Source organism: Gigantopelta aegis, chromosome 6 (genome assembly GCF_016097555.1).
Source record: "Gigantopelta aegis isolate Gae_Host chromosome 6, Gae_host_genome, whole genome shotgun sequence".
Taxonomy (NCBI): domain Eukaryota; kingdom Metazoa; phylum Mollusca; class Gastropoda; order Neomphalida; family Peltospiridae; genus Gigantopelta; species Gigantopelta aegis.
The window spans coordinates 58225358-58248845 of record NC_054704.1 but is presented as its reverse complement, the minus strand read 5'-3'; the positions used below and the strand labels follow the sequence as shown (position 1 = coordinate 58248845).

At 36.1% G+C, this 23488-nt stretch overlaps 1 protein-coding gene across 18 annotated transcripts in view; it reads left to right on the top strand.

Annotated features, from left to right (window-relative positions):
- The window catches only part of LOC121374349 (polypyrimidine tract-binding protein 1-like), a 170328-nt gene that overhangs the window by 113985 nt on the left and 32855 nt on the right, over positions 1-23488 (top strand). For 16 of the 18 annotated variants that reach the window (XM_041501437.1, XM_041501429.1, XM_041501427.1 and 13 more), the window contains one exon: positions 11991-12092. In XM_041501437.1, the coding sequence (XP_041357371.1) occupies positions 11991-12092 (102 nt within the window). Of the gene's footprint in view, positions 1-8277; positions 8406-11990; positions 12093-23488 lie in introns of those variants that run through there. The other 2 variants (XM_041501434.1, XM_041501435.1) reach the window with 2 other exon arrangements.

The following is a 23488-nucleotide window of genomic DNA, read 5'->3' as shown; positions in this document are numbered from 1 at the left end:
TAGATGGTATGTTGCACCTGTATATTAATATAGATGTTTATCTAAACAAATCTCAAAGAACTGACTGACTGAATGTTGCACTATTGGTTACTTTATAAACTTGTTACTTGGGATATTGGAGCAACTGACTGCTATTGACACACTGCAACAGCTGCTTGTCAGGTTTGCTCAAAGTATTTTAACTTGCACAACTGGTTACTGGGTGCAGTGTAAATGTGGCATTGCATGTAGAGCTGGGCAGTATACTGTATATACCAATCAGTATCATGTCAACACCAATTTACCATGCCAAGTAAATTTCAAAATAACGAAATTTCAATATTGAAAAATGCTTCCGCCATTTAGTAAAGCACTAACAATATATCTAACAAACGCAAAATGGGTTGGGTATAAACGAGACGAGGGCCTTGTGTATGAAATTTAATTTTATTTAGATGAACTTAGTGTGTGAGCCTTAACTCAGGCATGCATTTAAAGCCGAGTATACTGAAAATATCGCTAGATATCGGTATCGGTATTGGTATTGTGTTAAGGTAAATCAACCCAAAAATACCAATATCAATACCAAACCTCATATTTCAATACCACCAGCTCTAATTGCATGTGCAAAAAAGTTAAGTTTGTTTTGTTTAATGACACCACTAGAGCACATTGATTTATACTCTGTCAAAAAAGAAATGTATAGGCAAAATATTCATGGAATTATCTCTTTAATACAAAGTGGCATAATTTAGTTATTTATGATCGTATCACAGTAAAATTTGACATGAGTATGTGACAATGTTCTTGCTATGGACTGACGGCAGTGGAGGCGTTTTCGTCACCAAATGGCATCGCACGAGGGCGCTGAAATCAGTACCTTGTGTGGCCACCAGCAGCAGCAATCACCGCATAACATCTCCTTGGCATAGACTGAATGAGTCTCTGAATCCGGGCACGTGGAATCCTAACCCATTTTTCCTGCAGTGCATGTGACAGTTGCGGAAGCGTCTGAGGCTCTGGGTCACACTGGCGTACACGTCTGTCGTCCCATAGATGTTCAATGGGGTTGAGATCTGGCGATCTTGATGGCCATGGCAGCACATTAATTTTCTCATTCTGTAGGAAATCCATTGTTACACAAGCCGTATGCGGCCTGGCATTGTTCTGCTGAAAGAGTTCTCTCTGTCGATCCAAAATGGGAAGCATGTGACGGTGAAGAATTTCATCCCGGTAGCGTACAGCTGTCAGGTTGCCTTGTACGCACACCGGTGTATGAGATGGCTCCCCACATCATGACACTCCCTCCACCGAATCTGTCAACTTAGGCGACGCAGTTGTTGGCAAAACTTTCATTGTGGCGTCTGTAAACACGTTGTCATCCATCACATCGCTGTAGAAGGAAACATGACTTGTCGCTGAACCATACTCGCCGCCAATTTCCCAAGTTCCACCCCTGTACATTCGTGCACCAGTGAACATGTAAATGTCGATGTTGATGTCGCAGGACGGGGCCAACATACTGCCTCCTAGCCTGTAAACCAACTTTTTATGCAGACACCCTTCTCAAACCAGGTATGCGTCCAGCTTGTTCGTTGCTGTGGCAGTTCGTTGACGCAAGTGCAGAACCTGGATGTAGTGATCTTGTGCTGCAGTTGTTATGCAAGGTCTTCCACTTCTGGGCCAGTCTTCAGCTGATTGAAACTGCTGATACCTGTCCCAGAGACGTGAAATGGTGCTCTGATAGACGTTCATATAGCGTGCGATTGCTGACTGCGATTCACCTAACTAGAGGCTGTCTATTGCAATGTTTCCATTCGGCTGGCTTAGTCTTGGCATCTTGTAACTCGTCTATATCGAAATGGAAATGAGGCATCATTGCGAGCATTTCAGCTTTAAATACCCATCACTACCCCAATCTTTTCCCCGAGTTTCACGTACATACGCCAAAATCTGACCATTTCACGCTGATTTCCTGCATTTGTCGCACAACGTTAAATTTGTTTTAGGGTGTATTTGGGCATGCTGTCCCATTCCAGGAACATTAATAAACATGGTTATTCAGCAACATTGTACCAAAAAAATGATATTTTGTAAAATCAAACACTTTTCTTCTTTCCCTATCACCTATGCGTTTCTTTTTTGACAGTATATTAATCATCGGCTATTGGATGTCAGACATTTGGAAAATCTGACATAGACCTGCTGACATAAACCTGCTACATTTTTCCATAAGTAGCTAGCAAAGGATCCCAAGATAGGATAACACATAACACTGTCTTGATATACCACTTTACCAGTCATGATGTACTGGTTGGAACTGGAAATAGTTCAATGGGTTGAGGGGGAATCGATCCTAGACCAACTGCATATCAACCAAGCACTTTACCAATTGGCTATGTCCCACCCCTGCATGTGCAATATCATTTTCCATTGTGGTCTGCTAGCTTTGTTAATGATAGACTTCTACAAGTGGTTTATAGTGGTTTATAGTATACTACTCAAAAGAATTTAAGGGTCAGACGATATTTTCGACATTATTTTCTGAATAGTCAATTATATTAGCTAGACCATAATGTCACGCATGGTATTGTTCCATTTTGACGAAAGTGGGTCTAAGCAACCCATAAATGAATTAAAATCCACTGTCATTGACACTGTCGACTAGTTCTAATGGCGAAAACATGCTTACATTTGCACGTAAATTAGGGCGAAAGCGAAAGGTCTGCTAAGTGCCCATAACTTGCTTTTTCACAAAGTGCTTCATTTGCACGCTTTGCACGTGTATTCCATGTTCCCAATGCTGAATTTCCGTATAATTGGAGCTTGCGTTCGTGTACGGTGCACACTCCAAATTCGACAATGGTACGACTTCAACTGACTATCGAAGATCGAGGAAGGGCTATTGCTTGGCTTCAGGATGGCAATACGCAAAGAAATGTTGCTCTGAGACTTGGTGTCAGTCAGAGTGTCGTTGGCCGACTGTGGCAACGGTACCAAGCAACGAATTCTGTTCGAAATCGTCCACGTTCGGGAAGACCCCGAAGCACTACAAATAGAGAGGACCGCTACATCACCAATATGGCTCTACGTCAACGCACAACCACTGCACGCCGATTACGTGACAATCTGCGGACTGCGACTGGAACTCGAGTGTCTGATCAAACCATACGCAATCGTCTGAGAGCCAATAATCTACGCTGCCGTCGCCAGACTGTTCGACCACCACTCCTACCACGTCACAGAACGGCCAGACGTCACTGGTGCACACTTCATCTGCGGTGGCAACATGTTCAGTGGGGTCGAGTGATGTTCACTGATGAGTCCAGGTTTAGTCTCCAGTTCAACGACGGTCGGGTTCGTGTCTACAGACGTCCTGGGGAGCGCTTCGCTGACGTTAACGTTAGACAACGTCACCGGTTCGGTGGTGGCAGCGTCATGGTGTGGGGCGGCATCTCTATCCACCACAGGACCCCCCTCTATGTGGTGGATGGCAATCTGAATGGAATCCGCTATCTGAATGAGATTATCCGGCCGTTGGTTCTCCCAGGCCTTCAGCAGATTGGCGGCGGGGCAGTTCTGCAGGATGACAATGCCAGACCCCACCGCGCCAGGGTGGTAACGGACTTTCCCAGACAACAAGGTATCGCCAGGATGGATTGGCCAGCATATTCGCCTGACTAGGCCCCAATAGAGCACGCCTGGGACGAATTAGGCAGGAGAGTTCGGGATAACCATGCCCCTCCGGCCAACCTTCATGATCTGGGTCAACTTCTTATGGCAGAGTGGCAGGCCATTCCCCAAGAGTTCTTCAGACGTCTGATCAACAGCATGAGGCAATGATGTGTCGAGTGTATTCGCGCCAGGGGTGGATTCACACACTATTAAACGAATGTTCTAATGTGTAAAATCCATGTTTGACAACCTTCAACTTTGACAGCATGTCATGTGACTTTCTTGTATACAGTGACGTTTATTTGTGTTTTTTTGTAAATATGGAACAATAAATAAAAAAATTGGTGTAGTTTACAACATCAATCTAATACACTCTGAAACTTATTTGGTTATAAATTTTTGACCCTTAAATTCTTTTGAGTAGTATATTTCCCATGTATTATTCACATCCTTTGCAAATACTGTCCTTTACAAATGCTGTCAGAATGTCATGCATTGATCTTTATAGTCCACAAGAGATAAGAAATTTAATATTAAATACATATGTATTAAAAAAGAAAGAAAGAAATGTTTTATTTAACGACGCACTCAACACATTTTATTTACGGTTATATGGCGTCAGACATATGGTTAAGAACCACACAGATTTTGAGAGGAAACCCGCTGTCGCCATTACATGGGCTACTCTTCCGATTGGCAGCAAGGGATCTTTTATTTGCACTTCCCACAGGCAGGATAGCACAAACCATGGCCTTTGTTGAACCAGTTATGGATCACTGGTCGGTGCAAGTGGTTTACACCTACCCATTGAGCCTTGCGGAGCACTCACTCAGGGTTTGGAGTCGGTATCTGGATTAAAAATCCCATGCCTCGACTGGGATCCGAACCCAGTACCTACCAGTCTGTAGACCAATGGCCTGCCACGACGCCACCCAGGCCGGTACATATGTATTATGTCATGCAGTTAAGTTGGTAATTTAGTCTTCAGTCTAACTAGAGTATTATTAATTTAGTATGGATGGCGTATACATACTGATGTTAGTGTACTGGTAATGAAAATAACAAAACATTTTTATTAAAAAGTTGGAATGGGTAAATTGATATAAAACAAAATGTTAGCATTATAAAAAAAAAAAAAAAAAACCCACTGGAAATCACATAATCTGAGGCAAGTTTTCATTGTATTTAACATGAGTTTGGTCCAGTAGAACATGATTTAAAAAAAAGAAAAGAAAAGCTTTTATGAGAGGAAATAAAGGAGGAAATACATCTGGCTTGATGCAATATTCAGTGCTTGTCGGCAAAGATTGCAACCGAATTGCCACAAATAAGAGAAAGCAATCTGTGGAGCCACAGTAAAACACCTGCCTCTGTAATGTTGCCCTGTTGTGGCAGTGGACCGCTTTAATTGATGAATTAGTCAACAAATGCTGTCAGGCAAATGGCTGGGATTGTACTTGCTTGAGATGCCAGTTTGGTCAGATGTCAGACACCGGTCTCTTGACAATTCTCAATCCTCATGTTGCACCATGAAAATGACACCTGCTTCTTCAGATACATGTTTTAAGATTTGCTGATTTATGGATTGTACTCTTCTTTTGGTTTATGCATTATATATGACTCTCTGAGGAAGTCATATAATTTTCAGACATTCAGTGACTGACTGGTCAGATTGCATTTAGAAAAAAGTAACTTCAAAAACTGGCATTTTGCCACAGAAACCCATGAAAGTGTGAAGACATTTTGGACAGCTTATTATCACAGCTTGAATACAAACTCTTAATACTTCCATGCAATAACTTTTATTGTAAAGATGCCACTGTGAACCATAATCAGTTGGTATTTCTTTCCTTTGTGTCAACATAAAGTAAATAACAAGTCAGTAACCTCAGATGGAAATAGACTTTTGTATTTTAATGGTCATTGTTAACATGAATATTAATGACATTATAACAGATTTTGACTATAATATTATTGTAGTTATACTATTTCGGACAAAACTTTAAATAACATGACATCCCATAAAATGAAGCAATAAAACTAACTGAGGCCATTGTAAAATTATTAAGAAAATACTAATATTGGTATTACTACTATTAGCTTTTTAGAAATATATGTTTGTAGAACATAAATATTACCAGTGTTTAAGAAGTCGGTCAAATCTTATTGATGATAGCCTGACTATGTTAATCCTTCTTGCACTGCCATAAAGAGGACTGCCACTGAAAAACTGAATGAATGAATGAATGAATGAATGAATGTTTAACGACACCCCAGCACGAAAAATACATCGGCTGTTGGGTGTCAAACTATGGTAATGCAAACAAATAAAGTGATGATCAACATGAATATAAAAATTCAAGATTTAAATAAAAACTGTAAAGAACTGTGCAAAAATACAAATATCACAGATAGATACTGACTTTTACTCAAATTTTAATTGTGCTGTATTGGCCATTCTCAAAGAATGTTACACCTCTGTACCATGGTGAGGTTACAGCACGCGCAGGGGTTATCCAAACTGACACAGGACAGAGCTTGGATGGGATCTAACTCAGTCGAAAAGAGTGCTTGCCTGAGATGCTTGCATTGTAGGATGGAATCACCGCAGTGCATTCTCTGATTGGTTTTCTTCCAGTCCCAACCAATGCACCACAACTGACAGTGTTCGATTTTGAGGAGAGTCTGGGCGAGGCTCACAAAAATCATATAGGATTCTCTAGCTTGGCTAGCATACGAGCCTGTATGGCTCATAAATATTATTTGTACAAATTACATTGATACTTTGAAATGACACAGTCAACATATCTCAAAATCTTGGGAAACCAGTCTTGAATAGCGATTTTTTTTCCCCATGGTTTCATGCAAAACATTCAGTGTATCTTCAGTTCTACTGGACACCCACGACAGGGCTTGCTGGGTTGGCGGCAGGCTCTAAAGATTTGCAAACAGAGAGTCCTTATGACACTTAAATTTTTTAAACCAAAATCGCAGACTGACTGGTATATCAAAGGCTATCCTGTGTGGATGATGCATATAAAAGATCCATTGCTACTATTGGAAAAGTGTAGCGGGTTTCCTCTAAGACTATATGTTAGCCAATAGCCAATGTCAAAACAGTGATAATAATTACAACCACCAATATAAATTGGTAAATGACAGCTGGTATCATAAATAATTTCATATTCATCACTGCTCCAAATGAATACACATCATTACTTAATGTAAGTGTTTCTGTTCCATGTTGGCAGGCTTATTGAAAATGTTACACACAGTTATTGCGGGTGGTGGCTTGTTTGTTTGGGCATTTTGAGGTGTGGATTTTTTTAGTGGTGTTTTATCGTTACCTACCAAATGCATTGGTGTAATAGTAGCAAATTATTAGACTAGTGCACTACCTGTATTTCATATTTATAAAACCTTATGCAGATTTCAAGGTCACATAGTCTCATTCAACCAGACATTCATAAACAGAACTTTTACTACATTTTCATGATTTTGTGGCATCAAAAGATAAATCAATAATGACTGAACAAACAAAAAAACATTGTAATTATGAATTAGACATTTAAAGAGTGGCATTTATAAAACAACAAAAATAAACATTGTAATGATAACTATTATAAAATGTGACAGAAAATGTCCTTTTATATTATATTTAATACAGGTAAATGTATCCGTCAAAATTAATATATCATGTAACATTCTGTTAATATCGATAATAGAGTACTAAGTTTAGAGATATTCTAGACTTTTCTTGTAGGTCTTTTGTATGAATAGTGCCTTATTGTATGTATGTACATTTCTGAATTGTTGGTGTTTATTTTATCAACATGTTGGTTGATGAGGGCAATTTGCAGTTAATTTAAAGCTGACATCTGGTTAGTTGATGCTTGTAAATTACATGGTCATAAGAATTGATGTCATCAGCTGTGTCATACATATATCATGGGCTTCATTTCACATGTGCTTAAATACTGTAAATCCCAGTAGTCTTGCATTGTAGACTTTTAGTGTTTGTGTTTTAAATGTGTTAAAAGTCAGATTACAGATAACTTAGTTTTAAACGTTGGCCACATTCAAAAGTCCTGTTGTATAAGACATGATTTTCGACTAGTGAAAGCAATGGAATTACAGGTTCTGTTTGGATATGAGCATGTTAAACCCATTTCTTGATTCTGATATTTCATAGTCATATATAAAAGCTTTATGGCACATTTGATCATACAATATTAATGTTACCATTTAATAGCATTCACATGAAAACGATAATAGACAGAAATGTATTACTCTATGAAACATGTTGCTATCTGTGTGAAAAAGGACAATATTTTATATTTTCAAATTAACCAGCACCAAAACTGGTCCAGTGTGATATATTAGTGGTAGGTATCTCCTGTATTGGACAGGAACAACAGATCTAGCTGGCGTATTGACAGCTTGTAATCGGCATTTACTTGGAAACATATGGGAATTTTTAATGTTGCCTGTCGCTGGCTTTCTGTAATAATGAGTCAGGACCGCGTCCTCCTGCCAGCAGCTATGTGTAATTTGAAGTGTTGTCACCACGATGATGGTTCCACTTATTAATACATGCGCAGGGTGTGACTGTGCAATTGATTGTTGTATTGTTGCGGCCTCCGAGCTTGTGGTTCTATCGACTTGTGCGTTCTTGTTCTGATAGGATGTATACAGTGCTGCAGCCTCCACCTGAGTTCATGTACTACCCACCTGTTGTTTATACGGTAAAGGTAGGCAGGATGGAGACCCATCTCCACCCGTAAAACACATTGTTCGCTATAGGCTGTTGCAAGTTTCTTTTGGTATTATTGTTATTTGTCTCATTTCAAAACAGGATGTGGAAATCTTTTGTTGTTTGTTTTAAGGATACAAAACCTGTTGTTTAAGTTGATAAAAATACATTTGTTAACTGTCCGAGTTGTCAATCTTTGTACACTTTGATATTTGGTTCTATTCTCAATTTATTTTTAAAAGTAAACAAAATTGATGTATATTTTTTTTACATTTATATTTGCTTTTTTGTATAATAAATGTTTAAAAAAAAAAATATATATATATATATATATATTACATTTTCATCTGGGGTTTTTAAATATATGTAGAAACATATACTGGTCAAATAATTCCAATACACTGAATAAAACCAGTTATATTTCCATTTGGTACGTTACAGCTATTTCACAAACCAGGAGTAATGGAATTTGTTATGTTTTTCTGATGATATATACCACACAGATATGAAAATTTTCTGAATTTATGTAAAATTTTGAATTTTAATTGTCTCTACAATGTTTTTGAGTTTTCTGCTGTCTGTCTAAAAGTTTCCACATTCTTTGTCCAAAAGTTATGATTTGCCATTATGGTTTTGGCTGATGCTTTGCATACCTTCTGAATAGGGTCCCTCATTGTAGACCATTGTGGAACTTCTTTGTTATATTTTTGTATCAAAACTACTGCTACTGTTTGCAAAAACTAGATTTTTCTGTCAGCTGATACTCTATAGATGATACTAGTGACTAATACTACCTCAAACAACCTCTATTTCTCAACAACAAAAATTAAATAAAAAAGTTTATAGATCATCATGAACATTTTGAAATGGTTGTAATTGGGGGACAACAATCAGACTGAATATTGTATTCACATTGAAGAATAGACCAAATGTTGAAGAATTAAATGTACTGGAAAAACATTTCTATTTTAATGTATGTGTTTTTCAGGTAAACTTAATTTGCAAGAATAATGTAAAATACACCAGATTACATAATCTAACTTTTCTCGTTTTTTTTTAACAACTGGTTGAATGTTTAAGGCCAATCACGGTACCCGACCACCAATATTTAAATTTTCAAGTGTTTTTGTAACCTATTTTCATCCCCATGTCTGGTTGAAATAATATTTTGCTCTTGATCATAACAATACATACATAAATCAATAGATGGCTATGACTGTGAGTTAGGAAGGCACTTTACATGCATTTTGCTAATAAATGAAAAACGTCAGTTAAGCATTAAGATCTCGAAGCAGTACTCCTCAACGGGTATATTGTAATAAATTATGGATGCAAACTAAAACATTCGAGTTTTCTAGTGGATCATTTCATTAACCCAGTTGCTTTTAACTTGGATCAGGTCAAATACTAGGTCGTCTTTCCTCCTCTTTTTTTTTTCATGGCAATAGAGCTTGAGTTGTATAAACCCTTCCTTCCTTTATGATTGAAAAACAATGGATGACGGAAGGAAGGAACTGATCTCATGGTTTTGTTGATAACAGAGCGGCACATCATTTATTTATGAATCACCAACCTTGAATAATTTATTGTTCTGGTATGATGAATTCTTTACAGGATGAACATACAAAATGTACGCTGCATTGTTATTGATAAGCTGAGCACAAATGTATTATGCATACACAATATACATGTATGTTGGTGAGCCCTTTTAAGCATTATTATAGACTAGATGCTGGAATACCAATTAAAATGAATTTTACTATTTGTATTGCCAATAAATTGTTTTTGAAATAGTTTTTGTTAATTTGTAGATCGACAACAAAAGAAGACAAAAATCTAACTTTTAAATTTCTGATCAGATCTTCAGTTTGAACATGTGTGTTAATTTAAGTAAAACGTAATCCAAAGTGTAACGAAAGCTCAGACTATATGTCACCAGTTTTTGCTGAACTTGGCTTTCACTTATCAAAGTCCATGTGTTGTTTTCATTTACATTGTGGCAGTTTTTCTGCAGTCATCTATGATTTATCCCATACTTGCACCTTCCCTGGAGAAAAGCAATCAGCAGCCATAGCACTCAAGCACTGGTGCTGTTGAAATCAGCAAAATGTTGTCCCCCCTGACTTCAGTGACAGTGAAAATTGATTTGACCAGGGAATGAAGCTGAAAGAATTGCTTTGGAGGTTGATTTCTCTTGGACTGAGGGTCACTTCAGTGTAATTGACGATGATGAGAATATAATAGCACTAATGTAGCATTGGTCCCATGTTAAAAAGCCTTTTTAGAAATTAACAACTAATGTGATTCTAATAACAAAATAATTTTTTCCAGTTTCAGATTTGCATTTGCATTGAATATGGGTGCTATTAATATTGCGAAATTTGGAAATTAGTCAAGACTAAACTCAAATATTGATTAAATTATAACTTAAAAGATAATTTATGATGTTGTTTGACATACAGTTATTTCATAATCAATATTGTGGTATGAAATGCTAAATTCTAATTAAACACATTGTGAAAATAAATCTAATTGGATCTTTTACAAAAAATCTGGGGTAGTTAAATCAGTGTTTTATTGGTTGGAAATTTCTGAATTTTTTTTTTATTATATAATATGTTGGCAAATTGTATAACACCGTAGAGTTCTCTAATTTGGTAAACGTTCAGGCCTCTGGTTTTACAGAAACTATTATTTCAGGTAACATTTTGGATAAAGCATGGATCTGAAAGTTAGTTACTTAGCTATTATCATGTAACATATTCTGTCATAACCATGATTGATTACGGGAAGAATCCCAACAGTTCACAATGATCACAGGCAATGAAACCAAAAAAGTGTTTCCTGTGCTGTCCTGTCTGTGGGATAGTGCATATAAAAAAATCTCAGGCTACTAATAGGAAAAATGTAGCAGGTTTCCTCTCTAAGACTATATGTCAAAACTATCAAATATTTGACATTCAGTAGTCGATGATTAGTAAATCAATGTGATCTACTTTATCCATTAAAATTTGAAATCCTGATCCCTAAATTTAGAATTAATTTGCTGTAATACATTCATTTTTGGTACCTGTATGATACCCATATACCTGGCACAATATCAATGGGTTATGCACATCTTCATTAGTTGCTTCATGTTAGGGGTTATATGTAGTTAAATATGAAAAAAAAAGAATATTAAATAGTATATGAAATGACATTATTATGTTATCTTGACATGGCATATGTTCTATTTCACGATATGACAAAAACACTTGTTGCAATAAATAAGTTTACTTCTGAATAATTATGTCAACAGTTGGACAAAAATGGAAATTATGGTTGTGGAAAGGAAACAAAGGTACATGAATTTTATAGTGTTAGTTAGGATGAAGGTAATTAATAAATTTTCTTTGATATTTTAGCTATAATGTGCATGTTTAAAGTAAGTTTTTATGTGTTAGTGTATGTACTGTACTACTATAACACAAAAATATATATACAGTGATGTGTTTTAGTTCCTGCTGACTATTATTTACATATCACTCATATAACTTAATGTTCTGTGTTGCAATTGTTTATTTTTTCTGGGTTTTTCTTCTAGAGAGGCTCAGAAGAACTAATGTCGCTCAGTCCTATGGTAACAAATGGAACCAGCATGAGCCCACAGCATGCCCAGAATGACATCACTAATGATGCCAAAAAGGTGAGACTGCTTTATAACTTAAATATATTTTTATATCCATATTCCACTCCTTCGTCTTTCTTTTGTGTAGCATAAATATACAAAATTGCTTGCCTGTTTCCCTTGTTTATATTAATTTTATGTATAAGCTCTTTGTATGAAGTAGATTATGCTAGATGTTTTCATGCAAAAAGCATTTCTAAGATGTTTTTCATAGTTGTAATGTCTCCCACCATAAGAGTGGGAAAATCATATATTTTGTTTTTGTCTTCCTAGTCTGTTCATCGATCCATAACTTCTGACTGCAGCTTTACTAAACTTTTTATTAAATCAGTTTAATATTTGTCTTGGGTAAAATATATTATATTCATCCAAGCATCATTTCACCATCCCCATTTGTTGTCATTACCTATCATTTTTATCATTTGAAAACCGATTATTAAATATTTGGCCTAATAGCAATGTTACGAGGTTTTATCTTTGCATTCATTTCATATAGATGTTCAAGTATTACAGCTGCATTTTTACAAAAAAGATTGGCTTCAAAGAGCCATTGGGAATAGTTATCCGATGATGCTACCTTTGTTTTTAACAGTTGTCTCATTTTATGGACAAAGCAGATAACAGTGTTATGGTCTTTTTGTTTTCATTTTCATTTCATAGGTATCGACATACTGCAGCAGAATTTTTATATATATATATATATATATATATATATATATATATATATATATATATATATATACTGAACAAAATAAGAAACTTCCGCTAACTTTGCTTGAACATAACTTGATGAAAACAAACCGGGGGAATAATTGTTATATAATTGTTATATATGCGTTTAAAGAATGTTCCATGATGCATCGTTTGGTGCAAAAATCATGGTCATAGGTTAACAGAAACTGGGAGAAATTTTGACCAAGTGTGGTAGGGGTTTAAAAAAAACAAAAAAACCCCACTTAATAACGGGTATGACCACCTCTTGAATTGATCACTGCAGTGCATCGCAGGCGCATAGAATTGACTAAAGTATTGATTTCTGCCTGTGGAATATTGTTCCATTCCTGAATGAGCGCTTGACGAAGTTCATTGACACTAGCGGGTGGGTTGGGACGACGCCTCAATCGTCTGTCCAGACTATCCCAGACATGCTCGATGGGGTTGAGATCAGGACTTTTATTGGGCCAGTCATCAATGAAATCAATGTTATTTGTCGTAAGAAAATTTACAGTGTCTCTAGCTGTATGAGAGGTGGCATTATCATGCTGAAAAATCGAGATGTTGGCATTGTTATGGAACAGAGGAATGACGTTATGAGCGAGAATGTCATCGCGGTAACGTTGAGCATTTAAATTGCCATCAATGACGACTAGTGGTGAACGATAACCATGGGCAATGGCTGCCCAGACCATGATACAACCCCCACCCCCGAAACGATCTTGTTCAAGAACACAACAGTCAGCATAGCATTCATTTCTCCTACGGTAGATGCACACCCTGCCATCACCACGTCGTAAAGAAAATCTGGATTCATCCGAAAAAAGAACGGTATTCCAGTGTCGCCGTATCCAACGAGTGTGTACACGTGCCCAATTAAGACGATTTAGACGATGACGTTGCGATAAAACGCATCCGACATCCTTACGTCGTGCATGTAAACCGTTCTCCCGCAGACGATTATGAACAGTTTGCCCACTGATTCGGTTATTATGAAGCCCAGGTGTGTTAGCAGCAGTAGCAGTGGCAGTTTGGAATTGATTGCGCAAATGCGTATTCATGATATAGCGGTCTTTACCACGCGTTGTAACACGCGGACGTCCATGACGTGGCAAGTCGTTGGTGCTTCCTGTCGTTCGAAATCTTAAGCGAAGATTTCGTATTGCTCGACTAGAACTCCTAACATGCCTTGCAACATCTTCTGTCGACATGCCAGCATCAAGCATGCCAATCGCCCGTTCGCGTAAATTATTGGGTATTCTTGGCATACTAAAAATGCTACAGTGTAAAAAACTATTTTTTTTTTACAAATTTTGAAGTGTTTTCGTTCACTTGACAACAATGTCAGTAAGACAAATAAAACAAATTGACCGAATACTACACGGGACATGTCGAACCATGCATGCACGTGCAAATTGAATTTCATGTTGTCGACGATTAACAGTGCAAAAATAATCGATAAAATTCATGAATCCTGATAATACAGCTGAAGGCTAATACTACCTATATAATTTCATTACACAATGAATTCTTTAACACAACAAATACTATATGTACAAATCGGAAGTTTCTTTTTTGTTCAGTGTGTGTGTGTGTGTGTGTGTATATATATATATATATATATATATGATGACTTCAAAGAGCCATGTCTTATTATCATGGTGCACCTTCTGTTTTTAGCAGTTGTCTTCATTATGGACAAAGCAGAGATGTTTAGGTAGACACAACTGTTATGTACAATCAGCTGCTTCCTAGAAGCTGATTAAATAAAACTATTGACTTTTGCTAGGAGTTCCTTGTAAGACAAGCTGTTACCATTTAGCTCTTCTACATTATTACTTTTTTTTATTACACTACATTATTACTTTTTTATTACACAAGATGCAATAATTCTTTGTGAAGCAAATATGCAGAATGCACCAGTAATATTGGTGTGCAGCATTCTAATGTGTGGAATATAATATAACACACATTATTTAAATTGACTGGAGCTAAAATTGCATCCACTGTTTGTGTAATCGTAGTCAAGCCTGAAATGACCAAACCAACTGGAGACTTTACACAAATTACAGAAACTGTTCATCTAGTTCTCCAAATGGTTTATTGTAAATTGCAATAACAAACAGTCTGTTGACATACCTGATCAAATATGATCCACCACATAGAATCGGGACTTAAATCGAGTCATATTTTTAGCTGAGCATACATACATACTCATGGGGCTATGAATTTGAGTAGATGAAAATGCTCTTGATATTTCCAGAATTCAAGATTTTTGTACTACCCAAAATAGTTTTATGTCCTTGTGTGTTGTGTTTTGGGGGGGGGGGGGGGGGGGTGTGTTACTGTACCAGACACTTGGAAGTTTTCCATTTCAATAACATTCTTATCTCTGTGGTTTGCAACCCAAATTATCAAGATATTGGGAAAATGCAAAAGGTTGAGCTCACTAAATTTGAGATATTTGCATAAATGCCTTTTATTACATGTTGATTGTTTGGATATTTTTTTAGCAAGTTATTAAATGTCTCCATTAATGCATGCTTGAAAACAGTTTACGTGTAGATTTATTTTTATTGCCTTCAAATTATCTTATACATAATTTAAATATTTTATTTTTGCTCAGCAAGATATCAAAATATTGTGCCTTCTTTGTTTATTAATGTCACAAATGGTAATGGTTATCTATTGAAGTGTATTTTAAGTCTGTTCATATACATTCTTGACAGTACTGTTACTGATTTCAGATTTTTTTTGTAATATAAGAAATAAAACCAAAATTCCCATTTGAATCTCTTTTCTCAAATAAACATTATGCGTGGTCATGTGTTATGTGGAATGGGACTACTTTATGACTGATATTTTACCAGTTTTGACTTGTTCCCTGCTGGGACAAAAATGACTTCTATTCTTTTCATTATTGTACACTGGTAGCATTAACTCAATGGGGGTAAAATCGAGCAGTCTTCTGAATGTCACATGAATATTCCATTTGGAGCAACCCCAGGAACTGTTTGATCAAACTTGTTGTTAGACTGTTGCTAGTGTTCTGTTGCTGAATGAAAATAAATCATGCTCAATTTTTCACATTATTTTGTTAGCCAGTAAAAAGGCCAGTTGATGGAAGGCATAGTATGTGTGGTCAGTATGATGTGTAGAAATATAACCCTGAATGTATTGTTAACAACTTGATCCAAAAACGTTCATGTGTCATTTGATATAAAATGTAAATAAATAAAGTTTAGTTTTTTTCATTTTGATCAAACCTGTCACTTTGTGAAAGTATGTTTGTTTAAAACTTCATTTCTGACACTCAAATGTTTTTTGAACACCACACTGGTATTAGGGTGGATGTATTGGTTAAAGTCCAAGAAAATCTTTATTAAAACTAAATCACAACATGATAAAAAAAAGTTGTTAAATACCCTGGCATGTCTATCTGATTAATGGTAAGCTGATAATTGAAAGAAAAAAGGTGGCAGAAAAAAAACAAGGGGCAACAAAACACAATAGCTTGTCATTGTAGCCTGTTATAATTGGACAGTGAGAACATTGTGGGACATAATGCATTTACATGTACCTACATGCATGATCTCTTTCTTCATGGGGTAGGACGTAGCCCAGTGGTAAACGTGCTCCCTCGATGCGTGGTCGGTCGGGGATCGATCCCCATCAGTGGGTCCATTAAGTTATTTCCTGTTCCAGCCAGTGCACCACGACTGGTGTATCAAAGGCTGTGGTATGTACTACCCCGTCTGTGTTGTTCATGTTATATACAGCATGATACGATTACACAAATAATGTCACCCAGTTGAAAATAATGTCTGGTTTAGTTTCATTTCATGTTGTACTGTTTGAATTGGTTGAATTCATTATGTGGTAGATACATTTTGTTTAATTGTTTATGTAAATATACATGTATTTATAAGATAATATACAATATGCATTAAATTGTTTGTCAACAGTCAACACTCAGTTAGTTTCTTACTATATGCTGATGTCCAAATTTACTTTCCACATGCACAAATGGTGTTTTCTTTTTTAAATAGGGATTTGTTTTGTAATAATCTGTTATTAAAATAGATGTACATTATGGAAGGAAATGTTTTATTTAACTACACTCAACACATTTTATTTACTGTTACCTGGTTAAGGACCACACATATATTGAGAGAGGAAACTACTTCATGGGCTACTCTTTTCAATTAGCAGCAAGGGATCTTTTATATGCACCATCCCAGACAGGATAGTACATACCACAGCCTTTAATATGCCAGTTTTGGTGCACTGGCTGGAACGAGAAATAGCCTAATGGGCCCACCGACGGGGATCGATCCCAAAATGACCAGACCACACATCATGCGAGCGCTTTACCACTGGGCTACGTCACGCCCCATGTACATTATGGATTTTAATTTTAGAATGATAACTAATTAAAAAACCTACAAAACCCCCCCAACATATTGTATTAATATTATATTATGCAGAAAAGGAAACAATTCATAATTTTTTGTAAGGTTCTGTGTTCATTTGGAAATGTTCCAAATTGCACACTTGGTCAGAGTTGTAATATTTCAGCATTGAATACTACGACTTCCAGCAATAAAATTTTAGCAAAACAGTTGAATAAAGTTAAGTACTTATTAATTAATTTGTTCATGTATGACAGTGAAGATGAAAATCAGTATTTTATGGCATTAGTAAAATGGAATTCATCAAAAAGCTGTTGCTGCTGATGTCTAGTCAAAGCAAAATAAGATGGGCCAAAACGAAATACATGAGTCTTTTGTCTCCTATTACTTGAATGGTAGCCATTCAGTGTATAACTTATATTTTCACGCTGAGTAAAAAACATAACAACAAATTACTGCACTTGCATGTGTATTAAAATCAACTTTAATTTCTCAGAGACAGCATTAGATTGCTGAAAGTATTCATATGATACTAAACTCACCTAATTCAACACCTAGCTTGATGTTTCATTTGTAATGGAGATTGTATTCTTATCAGAGACAAACACATTTGTTTTTTCTTCGTTTTTTTTTTTTTAATAACTTATGATTTGTTTCATTGAAACCATTGTACACGACATTCAGTTTTGTAGAAATGGTATTAATATTAATTTGATACTATTATCTGGTTCGTTGTTCCCATGGTAACATGTCAAAACACATTGCATGGGTCAGACGGGGAATATCAGTTATTCCCGCAGCATATGAAAGCCAAATATACTCGGACATTAATTGTCTGTACATTAGTCGATGAAATAGAAGATGAATTTTCATTTGTTGTGCACATTGATTCTGAAGCGCTGAACAGCCTTGGCCAGAAAAGAGCTTTTACAGTTGTATTGTTGTATTAAGAGCGAGTTAATGGTATTTTCCCTACCAACAGTCATTTATCATAACTACCACAAGCTCTGCACCAAGGGTACACACATTATTTCATGCCTGAATGAGCAAGATGCTACGTTTCAGTGAGCAAATATTTGCTGTGATATTGGACTGACATGAACATGCAAATTTGTGTATATTTTGTTTACTCATAGTCTCCTTGTATCTATGCAATCTTTATAGTACTGGTAGAAGGACACAGGGTGAAATTCAGTAGGAATGTCCATAACATTATAAAGAAAGTTTGCAGTGTTATTGATGTGGGCTCATTTTTACAGGCATGTGCAAGCTTATATCTGTTGTCAAGACAGAACATTCTTTGCAGTGAAGGATAGCAAATTTACTGCCTTAGAACTCGCTGCATGTGAAACTAAAAGATGTGTAAACCAGAAAAAGCCATGATAATTATATGTTTTTCGGTATCATCAGTATCATATATCAGGAATAAAAATTGTATTATGCAAGCCTCTGGCAAACATAATACATTATTTTTATTCCTAATATATGATATTGACGATAACGAAACACACAGGGTAATATTCACTTTATCATATAATATCAAGCTTAATAGAATTTTTTTTGTAAACTGAACACACAACTTTAATTCCAGGCCACCAGTACTAGATATTCAAATGATGTAAGAATATGTGGTGCAGTGTCTTTTTTAATGGAAATGACGTCAATCTCGAATGATGTCATTTTGGATGTCCTTACATCCAAATAAACTGATGCATAATGTTTTGTTTTTTTCTTTTGTTTTTTTCTGAACGCTGGACAGCTTTCAGTGTAAAATTGCTATTGAAATGGTTTTATTTGATGACTGAATGCATACGTCAATTATGGAGTGTCACCCTAGTACGTTTGCTTAAATGTCAATAAACCAAGTGCAGTGACCTTGATTAATTTAGATGGTGCATATAAAAGATCCCTTGCTGCTAATCGAAAAGAGTAGCCCATGAAGTGGCGACAGTGGGTTCCTCTCTGAATATCTGTGTGGTCCTTAACCGTGTCTGACTCCATATAACTGTAAATAAAATGTGTTGAGTGCATGGTTAAATAAAACATTTCCTTCCTTCATTTCCTTCGATTAATTTACATCTAATTTGCAAAGTTATCACATACTGAAAATGTAAGATATTATATATATACACTGAGAGGCATAAATAACGCAATGGGTATTTCACTGAATAATCTCTTATAGAAATGTCAGATCACATATATTAAGTATGCGGACAAATAACATACTGGTAATAATTGTAAGTGAAAGAGGATTTTGTTCAAATCAGAATTTTTTTTAATACAATGAATTTTCAGCTAAAAGCATAACTGGTGTGTTTATTACAACAATACAACATTGCATATGAAAATCATTTTGCATGTGCATTGCCTGCTCTTGTCTCCCTATAAAAGCAACCATTTTTTGTGTTTTCTGTTTTTTTTTAATATGCCATAGTAAGTAATGTTAAAAAATTGCTGTTTTATTGTCAAAAAAACCAGTTGTGTTTTTTGTTTAAAACCACATTTTATTTTTTTAAATCCCGGTTTGAACAATATCTTCTTTCAGTTACAATTGTTATCAGTATGTCATTTGTCTGCATGCCTAATATTGATGACAGAATATTTCCATAATATCAGTGAAATACCCATTGCGTTATTTATGCCTCTCAGTATATATATATATATATATATATATATATATATATATATATATATATATATATATATATATATATATATTTATCATATAATATCGTACATTTTCAGTGCAATCAAAGTATGTGATATTTTTCAGATCACATACTTTGAGAATTTGATAACTTTGCAAATTAGGTGTAAATTAGTAGAAAGAAAAGAAAGAAATGTTTTATTTAACGACACACTCAACACATTTTATTTACGGTTATATGGTGTCAGACATATGGTTAAGGACCACCGATTTTGAGAGGAAACCCGCTGTCGCCACATAGGCTACTCTTTTACGACAGGCAGCAAGGGATCTTTTATTTGCGCTTCCCACAGACAGGATAGCACAAACCATGGCCTTTGTTGAACCAGTTATGGATCACTGGTCGGTGCAAGTGGTTTACACCTACCCATTGAGCCTTGCGGAGCACTCACTCAGGGTTTGGAGTCGGTATCTGGATTTAAAAACCCATGCCTCGACTGGGATCCGAACCCAGTACCTACCAGCCTGTAGACCGATGGCTAACCACGACGCCACTGAGGCCGGTTTAAATTAGTCGAGGTCTCGGCACTAGGTTTATTGACATTTAAGCAAACATACTTGGGTGACACTCCATGATTGACGTATGCATTCATAGTCATCAAATAAAAACATTTCAATGGCAGTTTGAGACTGAAAGCTGTCCAGCGTTTAGAAAACAAAAAACGTTAGGCATAATTTTATTTTGATGTTTGACGTCATTTCCATTCAAAAATACACCGCACCACATATTCTTACGTCATTTGAATATCTAGTAATGGCGGACTGGAATTAAAGTTGCGTGTACAGTTTACAAAAACATGTTGTATTAAGCTTGAGCTTATATGATAAAGAGATTATTACCTTCGTGCATTTCGGTATCGTCAATATCATATACAGTAGAATTTCATTGGCTCGAACGCCCAACAGTCGAACCTACCGGTATTCTCGAACCAAGAACAAAGTCCCAATTCCCCCCTCTATTAAACCCTTTTATTTTAGTGCTGATTGGTCGAATACACCTAGGGTCGAACAGAAGCTTTCTCTCGAATCAGTTTATTGGTCCGAACTGTAAAATTAAACATATTTAGGTAGAACAGCTAAGTCTATATGAGGAAATATATATAAAACAATAATTTATGTAGGAATTTTTCATCGACCTGGATTCATCCTAATGGTAGAAAAATAGCCATGATTGTGGATAATTGTCCCGCCCACTCTAAACTGAGAGGTCTGAAAGTTATTGAGCTGGACCCATATTTTCGAAGCTATCTTAGCCTACAAAATCGTAAAATCATCGTAAGCTATGACGTCACTATGGTGTGCGTTGTAGTGACATCACAACCTACGACGGGTTTACGATTTCGTAGCGCTAAGATGGCTTCGAAAATATGGGCCCTGATCTCTTTGCCACCTAAGTTAGGTGACCTAACACAACCAGTCAAACACAGCCCATGGACAAAGGCGTGATAAACAACCTGAAAAGCCACAACAAACGACAGCAGACAGAAACACAATCGTACTAATTACTGGATGCAGTGTATTTGATACAGGTGAAACAAAAAACAATAGCCAATTGTTTACATCACGCTCAGTTTGGTTCCAGCTCTAACGACGACACGACTATGAATGAAGATGAAGAAGATGACAATCATGTTCCAGTTTTATATATCCTCTTTTTATATAGTTTTGTCAATCGTATTTGTTTCTTTAACGCTGATAAATAATTGTTACAAATATATATCTCATCCAACATTTGATGGCAACTTCATTACTCATGAGTCAATCGGATCGTCTTGCCCAAGCTGGTTTTATGGAAATGTCCGATTGATTTTTGTGGTACAGAAACACCCGACAACGGCCGAATGGATGGTTCGAACTACCCGATAGGTCGAACAGTTTGATGCACCGACAGTGTTCGAGCCAATGAGATTCTACTGTATTAGGAATAAAAATAATGTATTATGCTCGACAGAGGCTCCCATAATACAATTTTTATTCCTAATATATGATATTGACGATACCGAAAAACACTCTGGTAATAACCTCTATATATATATATATATATTGATCATTATTTAGGTATACGGGTAGAGGGGAAAAACATGTTTGTTTTGCTTTTGTGTTGATTTTTTTTCTTCAAAATAAACACATGAAAAATGCAGCCTGCTCTTTCGCAAAGCCTTTTTCTGTGTTTCTGTATTATTAAACATTTAGTATTATCTGGGATACTGACTACCCTACATATTTTCAACTTTATTCTCCAATGAACACAATAGAAATTGTGTCACTATAGATTTATTGATTGAATAAGTAGATGCACTGAACTTGTTGAAAAAGGTTGTATTATTGGTACTGTGAATCAACTGATTCTTTGAAATAAAAGACAATTATGAATTGAACAAGCTTTTTATCTTGCCTTTACAAAGTAAAAAAAGCAAGATATAGGGATTACGTTTCCAACAGCGGTGATGGCATCAACTTTTGCATTAAAGTTTCTCATTTATCACTTTCTCACAAACTATAAGTCATAGATCAATGAAACTTGGTTTATAGTTGCTCATATGGATGTTCACGACAAGGCACCAAAACCTTTTATGGTAGGCGAGACATTTATTTCCATGGAATTCTTGTTTTGTTTTAACAGTTCATATGGAATTATTATAGAATTGTGTAGCTCTATATGTAGTTTCTGAAGTCCTGTTACAGATTTTTGAAGCTGTGATAGTTTCACAATATCTTAAAACCATCATATGAAATCACAACTGCACATGTCGTAGCATACAACAGTTTTATAATATTGTAATACCAAAATAGCTTAGAAAAATCTGGTCCCAGGTTCTTTGTTGACTAGGCTTCAGATAGCCCAAACTCTTAACCAGCCTTTTCTCTGTGATCTTTTAACTACATGTATTTGTTGACTAGGCTTCAGATAGCCCAAACTCTTAACCAGCCTTTTCTCTGTGATCTTTTAACTACATGTATTTGTTGACTAGGCTTCAGATAGCCCAAACTCTTAACCAGCCTTTTCTCGGTGATCTTTTAACTACATGTATTTGTTGACTAGGCTTCAGATAGCCCAAACTCTTAACCAGCCTTTTCTCTGTGATCTTTTAACTACATGTATTTGGACTAAAACATTTGTTGTAGTATTTGAGGAGTGGGACATAGCCCAGTGGTATAGCGCTCGCTCGATGTGCGGTTGGTCTGGGATCGATCTCCATTGGTGGGCCCATTGGGCTATTTATCGTTTCAGCCAGTGCACCACAACTGGTATATCAAAGGCTGCGGTATGTACTACCCTGTGTGTGGGATGGTGCATATAAAAGATCCCATGCCAGTGTTTTTGCCAGAAAGAAATTTTTGGGTATAGCGCTATGGAATTGAATGCAACTACAGTCAACAGTGGGGTATGGGGGGCCTCCGCCATAAAGAAAATGTGTTAAATTTAGGGTTAGGGTTAAGATATCATACAATAATGATAAAAGTAATTCATTTTGTCAAAAGGTTAACTTTAAAAAAAAAATTGGGTATGGTACCATACCTGTTTTACCCCTTGGCAGAAACCCTGCTTGCTGCTAATCAAAAAGAGTAGCCCATCAAGT